General features: G+C 36.3%; 1 protein-coding gene across 1 annotated transcript; it reads left to right on the forward strand.

Annotated features, from left to right (window-relative positions):
- The first annotated feature begins 319 nt into the window (after nucleotides 1–319).
- Nucleotides 320–5,692, forward strand: LOC145595604 (putative protein arginine N-methyltransferase 3). Its single transcript, XM_081652018.1, has 7 exons — nucleotides 320–679; nucleotides 1,153–1,713; nucleotides 1,862–1,959; nucleotides 3,490–3,568; nucleotides 3,685–3,945; nucleotides 4,478–4,645; nucleotides 5,093–5,692. The coding sequence occupies exons 1-7, from the start codon at nucleotides 380–382 to the stop codon at nucleotides 5,546–5,548; spliced, it is 1,923 nt and encodes a 640-aa protein (XP_081508144.1). The 5' UTR covers nucleotides 320–379; the 3' UTR covers nucleotides 5,549–5,692.
- The last annotated feature ends 2,348 nt before the right edge of the window (nucleotides 5,693–8,040 follow it).

Below are 8,040 nucleotides of genomic sequence, written 5' to 3' on the forward strand. Positions count from 1 at the left end.
ACATAAAATACTTTCCAATTATAGTTTGTTGCAACTATTGTGACAATTCCATTTTAGGAAAGTTTTGCAACTATAAAGAAACGGAGGAAGTGACATTTTGACTACTGCATATTAAATAATGCATTTTGATGTTCAATTATATTTACAAAATTTAACAAATGATATTATTTTTATAAAACCACCAATGTATTTCACTTTATTTTGTTATAATTTTTAATATATAAACAATGACCCGGGGCATCGTTCGGGCCAAAAACTAGTTATGCTTTTAAATGACTTAAATAGGCCAAAAGAGTATTTTTAGGGTTTTGTAAGGGTTTAGGACTCGTCCCCCATACTTGCATTTCCAGCCATTGAAGCTTCTACACACTTACCTCCAATGGCGTCAAACAGCGAAAAATTCCACAAGCTCGAAGATTCAGATTTCGACATTGATGAAGATGGTGACGAGCTCGAAATTGATCAAGGTTGGAACGATTGGAACGCAGATGAAAATGACGATAATGCCGACGAAGATTCTGAATTCAAGTGTTTGTTTTGTGAATTCAGCTTTAATTCTTGCGATTCATTGCTTCAACATTGTTGTTCAATTCACCATTTTGATTTTCTTCACCTGAAAAAGAGCTTAGGGTTAGACTTTTATGGCTGCTTCAAGCTTGTTAACTACATTAGAGCTATGGTATGTTTGTCTAATCTTCAATTCATTTGCTTTTTTAGTCTATTCAATTTTATTATTGTTATTTGGTTTTTATTATGTGATATTTGGTTATTAATTGCTTTAACAATGTGTTAGAATAAGTTCTTTTACTATGTTATTTGGACTTGGTACTTTTGTTGGACATGGGTACGTGTTCAAGTGTTAAATTATTTTGCGAAAAAAGTTCATTATTTTGGCTCTAAATGAAGTGTCAAGGTGTACCCGTCCGGGAAAAATGTCGAGGATCTGACACGAGTACTTTAAGAAATAATGAAGAATTGGAGTAGCTAGGCTTTTGGCATTCCAATTAAGAACTTTTTTTTTGAGCCAAATTTTCCTTTTTATCAACAAGAGATCAATGGGCTTAAAAATTGCTGAATTATTGTATGAATTTTCTATGGCATTGGTTTTTTTTTTGTTTGTCCTGTAAATCAATGTGGTGGTTTTGTTTGTAGGTAGCACAAAACACTTGTTGGAGCTGTGGCCATCATTGCAAGTCCAATCAAGAGCTACTAAATCATCTTCACGAGACAAAATTTTCGGAGGGGTTGAAGCTTTTGTGGGATGATGATAAATACTTGCAACCGTTCATGGAAGGGGATTCTTTACTCTTTAGCTTTGATCAAGATGAAGATTTTGAAGATGAGTGCATGCCACCCGTTGATGAGGAGGAACTATCACGAATAGTGGGAGAAGCAAAGGAATTATCACGATTATTGGGAGACGTGGAAAAAGTATGCTCTGATGATGAAATGATGGTAGATGCTGATTCCTCTAGCCCCATTGATTCAAATAAGAAAGTAATGAAAGTGGCGCCTTCTAATTCTATTGCTAGCTCTTCCAGGGAAGCAATGGTGAATGGTGTTGAGTGTGATTTATCTGATAAAATGCAAAAGAATCTGTCCCTTAGGGCTTCTTTTGGAAGAGTTGCAGCATCAGAGATTAAGAAAGTAAATGAGAGTTATTTTGGATCCTATAGCTCCTTTGGCATCCATCGGGAGATGTTAAGTGACAAGGTCCTGAACTTATACAAACAATTATACTCTGCATAACAACTAAATTCCCATTTCTTAGAATTCTTGGATTATATGACATGGTAACATTTTAACTGTTTGTTATGTTGGCCTTATTACTGTGATTGACAACCTCCTTATGGCGTTGCAGGCCAGAATGGATTCATATAGTCAAGCTATTTTGAAAAATCCATCTCTTTTTGGCGGTGCTGCCGTGATGGACGTTGGTTGTGGGACTGGTATACTTAGGTGAGACCTCTTTATAGATGTATAGTGAATTGTACAATCATGTCTGTATTTGCTGTTGCCTGCACATTATGTATTTTAGGTGATTGTACCGATAATTATGTGCTTCTTTTGTTTCTTTTTTTACATTTTGCACTGTTGCAACTTCTGATGCATGATTTAAGAGGATTGGTATTGGGAAGTATAATGTTTGACGCTTTTTGCAAACATACTTGTAGACATGGATCTTACTCCGAAGTTCTTGATTGTAATTTTTGTTCTGGGGTCTATTGGATACCATTCAATATAATGAATTTGTTCAATTTTTGGCGACTATTACTCATATACTCTAATGCTTTGGCACTGTACTTGATATTGTCTGGCTTTTGATCTCGTGTGAGGCACCACTTGCACAAGATGACAGTCATGTCAAGAGAGAAATAATAGAGATGAAAAACTAAAACTTTGATTTCAGAATGAATTTTTACTAGGAAATGAAATATTGGAAGTTGGCAATACTACAAAGGCTGTAGTAGCGGTGGAAAGTGAAGAGGTTAAAAAGAGAGGTTGGAGGGTCAAATTAGTCGCGGGAGCAACTAAGTCTGGACTGTTGCAAAACTCTTCTTGTTCCATTGTTGAATGTAGCGTGCTTATCTCATAAATTGTTCAAAAGTGATTGCATTAAACATTATCACCTCATCAATAATGGTTAAACCAATTAATTAGAGGTCATGAGTTTGAGGGTGGAGTGGATAGGTCATGGGTTTGAGGATGGAGTGATGTATATTATTTTGTAAAGGTTAAGTAAACATGTCAAAGAACTTGCATTATATGGCACCATGTAAGTGACTTATCATTGCCAAGGTGGAGTATCCAACTTCCAAGTGACGATGTTTCATGAAAGGGCAACACCTTTTGAAAAATACTGTAGGTTTTACTGCTAGAAATTGTTAATCAGTGCTTATCGCTGAATGAAGGGACAACTTTGATTGATGATATTCTATTATACCTTGTTCTTTCTGTTGTTTGAACTTTGAATGGATACATTTGACCCTTTATGAGAAACAAAAATTTTATCCCTGTCAAAGTATTTCTTTTATCCTTACCATAGTGAAGGAATCAAAAGCACAAGAGGTGGAATGTAGAGTACAGATCTAGGGCATGATTAATTTTCTTTAAAATTATATGTATTCTAGAGGGAATAATACTTTGAATCACACTTCGTAAGCATATGACCTCCAGATTGTGTTCTAGTGGAATGTTTTTTCTTGTTGAAATATGACAATATGAGTGCCAGGTCTAATAGGTTCAAAGAAAATCAGTTAAGAGCTATTTACTTCAGTTTAGGGCCAATGAGTTCAAATTAGGGCAAGTTAGTTCATTTACCACTAAATATATGCTTAGGTAAGGGAAATAGTAGAAAACAATTCAGGTCTTCAGGTGAAAATTATGGACTCTAATGTTGTGGTATAAGTTCTAATAGCTCGGGTGCACCATCTATCATACTGTATTTCCTGTTATTATTTTAGCTTACTCTTAGTTACTATTTCTCAGTCTTTTTGCAGCCCAGGCAGGGGCTTCAAGAGTTATTGCAGTGGATGCAAGTGAGAAGATGGCTTCTGTGGCCACTCAGGTATTCTAGGCTTTCTAGCTTTTCAGCTTAACTTCTTGATCTCACAATACCAACATCAGTATCAACTCCATCAAATAAACCTTTGTAATTAATGAAGGGTATTGTATTGTTTATAGATTGCAAAAGACAACGGCTTTTTAAGGAATGAAAGTATTTGCAAAGGTAATAACCAGAGTTCTGGTGTAGTTGAAGTTGTCCATGGTATGGTTGAGGACATTGAAAAGTCGGTATCAATTGAACCCCACAGTATAGATGTCTTATTGAGTGAATGGATGGGGTACTGTTTGCTCTATGAATCAATGCTAAGCTCTGTCCTCTTTGCACGGGATCGATGGCTGAAGCCTGGAGGTGCTATTCTGCCTGATACAGCAACAATGGTGAGCTATATATATTTCTTTTTATGGTCATTTGTTGAGGTTCAGTACACCTGTACATCACTGTGAGACGCCTCTATAGCCAATGCTTCCGATAATTGAAATAAACATGAATAAATGTTTCCAGTCATCAGAAAAATTAAATGTTTTAAGTTTCCTATAACTAACTGAATGCTTAAAAATATCTTTATTTCATGTATTATACATGGTTGACCCATTCTTTCTCTTTTGTCACTTCTGCTCTCATGAGTCGAGGCAAAGTAACATACTGTCATTTCATTTAGGAGTAACTTTAATTGTTACATGTTCAAAATGACTAGACACTTGATATATATTTGTTTAAATATTATGGCACCGCTTTGCTGTAATTTTATTGAACTTTATTCTTTTTGCCTTCTAATGACCAGGCACATGATATTTACTCACTTAAATATCATGGCACCTCTTTGCTGTAATTTTATTGAAATTTATTCCTTTTGCCTCTTGAATGTATTGATGCTGCAAGGAACTTATATCTTTTGTCAATTTTCTTCAGTTTGCTGCAGGCTTTGGAAAGGGTTGTACCAGTCTTCCCTTTTGGGAAAATGTGTATGGCATTGACATGTCTTCTGTCGGCAAGGAACTTGTTAAAGATGCTGCTGAGTTTCCCATTGTTGATGTTGTCAATAGCCATGATATTGTGACTGAGACTGCAACTTTGAAGGTTTGTTCTCCTTATCTTTTGTACTGCAGATTTTATTTTGTCCTGTTTCCTGACACTTGGTAAGTGTGGGAGATGATTTACATTTCAAGTGTTGAGTTAGAGTGGGAGCTTCTGTTTACTATAATGAATAAGTCCTGGATGTTAGGTGGCTGATCTTGCACCAAGGTAGGGTATGAGGGGTGGAAGAAGGGTTCTCTATTATTACAGTAATTAAATCATCTTCTGAAGAGCAAAGTCCCAATATATTTCGAGTCATGTACCCAAAAAATATTATAGAGAGTTGTTGACGCCTAACATGGGCAATAGATAGGTATCTTGGGCTGGATTTCCTGCTCTGAGCTCAATTTCATGCATATTTTGATTCGTTTCTTTGTTAACTTCAGCCTATTGTTAGAATAGTGGACTCTGAAGATTTATATCCTGATATGCCTAATTTCTTCATTTCAGAACTTTGATTTAGCAACCATGAAAATTGAAGACATGGATTTTACTTCTAGCATCGAGTTACAACCTAAGTTGGGCAGTGTCACCGAATTAAGTGATGTGAAAAATGGAGTTACATGGTGTCATGGAGTTGTTTTGTGGTTTGATACTGGTTTTACAAGCAGATTTTGCAAAGAGATGCCAGCTAACTTATCCACTTCCCCATACACACTGAAGACTCATTGGTCCCAGTCAATTTTCACCTTTAGGGAACCCATAGCACTCTCATCAGGAAGACTTGATGCAAAGAGTTCAGTTGTCGTTGGAACTGACTCCTGCCCAGCCTCGAAGATTGAGGTACGCATTAGTATTGTTCGTGCACAACAGCACCGAGCCATTGATATATCACTGGAGACTTCAGCAGTCAGCCATGATTGCCAAAGACAAGCTTGGCCTGTACAGATTTTTAACCTCTCTTAGAACCTTATATCTTTGTTGTTCTGTTGTCATTGTATCAGCTGATTGATAGTGGTCTTATTTTCCCTTTTATTTTCATGTATTAGTTAACATTTATAGCCAGTTATGGCCTCCTTATATAAACATCCACCAATTTTGTTTCCTTTATGAATCTTCACTCGTATTGGAGATGATTTCGTTCTTTTGGATTGTCAAGTGTTGACTTGACAGCATTATCTTGGTTGTCTTGTTTTCGATTCTGACGCATAACTGGACAAAGAGCTTTTTGATAAAAGTTTGTATAACTCATCATATTAGAACAAACTTAATGCCCGTTGAGAAAATTACAAAAACTTTACATTTGTGCTTTCAGACCCTTTGTATCTTGGCCACAGATATATCATACTAGCAGCAATAAAATTTGGGAGAACAATAACCCCCCTCCCCCCCCCCCCCCCCCAAAAAAAAAAAAAAAAAAAAAATTGGTTGTTGTAAAAATCCAAAAAGAACCAGAAATACCTGTTATTATATCTGTAAAATAATACAACCTTATAATATGCGTACAGTATTAGGTACCATTTAAAGCACCCTGAATTCATACATTATCTCATTATAGCTCTCACTGTAATTGTGAACTTGCCTCTATCAGCTTAGCTGGAATGGGCAATAAAACTCTCAGAAATGACCAGCAACAGTAAAATCTATTGCTTTATTCACCACCTGCAGCCTCTGTAGGTGTAGCCGGTCCTTTGGGAATCCACTTATATACCGGTGCTTTCGATTTGTTTGGCTCAGGCGCTTGTGGTGTTTTTGCGCGTGGCACCCACTGTGAGATTACCCTGTTTTGCTTAATTGTCTTTGCTGTGATTTCTTGCCATTTGTTTTTCTTGTTCTGTTTTGGTCTAGCAGGACTTGTAATGACGGGCTTTGGTTCAATATCCACTTTCACATCTTGTATTTCGCTTCCACATAAATCAATCACTACAATATTTTTTGATGTACTCGTTATATCAGATTCTGCTTCTGAAGTTTGTTTGTGATTCCCTGCATCGAGAGCTTTCTGCTCTGAAGAAATATCATCAAGGGCTTTCTGTTCTGAAGGAATATCCTTGAGTGTTTTCTGTTCTGAAGAAGTATCATCGAGAGCTTTCTGTTCTGAAGAAATATCATCGAGAGCTTTCTGTTCTGAAGAAATATCATCAAGAGCTTTCTGTTCTGAAGGAATATCATAGAGTGTTTTATGTTCTGAAAAAATATCATCGAGAGCTTTCTGTTCTGAAGATATGTCATCAAGAACTTTCTGTTCTGAAGGAACATCATTGAGTGTTTTCTGTTCTGAAGAAATATCTTCGAGAGCTTTCTGTTCTGAAGAAATGTCATCAAGAGCTTTCTGTTCTGAAGGAATATCCTCCAATGTTTTTTGCTCTGAAGAAATATCATCAAGAGCTTTCTGTTCTGAAGAAATATCATCGAGAGCTTCCTTTTCTGAAGAAATATCATCTATTTCTTCAACATCCAAATCCCATCTGGGAGTGCCATTGTGCAATGTGCAGTCTCTGTTAATATTATCCATCAAATCTGTCTCTAGAACTATTGTACTGTCCATAACCTTCCTGTCTTCGCTCTCAGGCATAGGCGTAAAAATCTCTTCAACCTCAAAAAATTCATTGTCGGAGTCATTGTATTCTTCCCCAGCTCCTAATTCCAAGGTAATATTTACTGGTACTTCATTCATGTCTCGAAAGAGAACCTAACATGAAGAGAAGAATTAAAAATAATTCAAGTCATGTACAATTGTACAGCAGTACAGATACAAGCTAATCAATTATAGCCTTTGTTCTTTATTTGAACTTACTAGGACTTACTGAAGCTTCTAAATTGAACTTAAATAGCCTTTATTAAAACATACTTCTCTAGGAAGTTATTTTTCAAATTAAAACATACTTTTCTGGAGCATATCATTACCTCTGCTTTGAAATTTTTAGCCAACTTTGTGTTCCAGGGAACATCCATATCATCACAGCTGAGATCCAATACGTTTGATCGGACAAATCCTGTGTGGAACATGACTTTGAATATCATTTCTTCTGAGACTTGATCGTCATGCAAATGGATACACTCGAGGAAAACATCACCCTGGATCTGACAACGAAGTTCTAATTTCACGAACACACATTCTTCCTGCAGTCAAGCATCAAACAACATCTGAAAATTAAAGTTTACTTTTGAGATTCAGATTATCTCAATGTGACAAATGAAGCAAAGAATAGCATGGAGACCCCGGGTTAAGAATAGCTTTTCCTCCTTTCCTTAATGAACATTTATAGAGCACATAAAATCCAAGTATGACTGAAATTTTACCTTTGAATAATTTAAAACAGGTTCATCTGCTGTGAATGATGAAAATACAAGCCGAGCACTATTTGTCTTTGCCGAAGGGTCCTGGCCATACACTCGAACCACAGGCCTGCAACCTTTCCCACCATTAGATAAAGGAAGATTCCTCAGTAGGAGAT

The sequence above is a fragment of the Chenopodium album genome, chromosome 19 (assembly GCF_948465745.1).
Source record: "Chenopodium album chromosome 19, dcCheAlbu1.1, whole genome shotgun sequence".
Taxonomy (NCBI): domain Eukaryota; kingdom Viridiplantae; phylum Streptophyta; class Magnoliopsida; order Caryophyllales; family Amaranthaceae; genus Chenopodium; species Chenopodium album.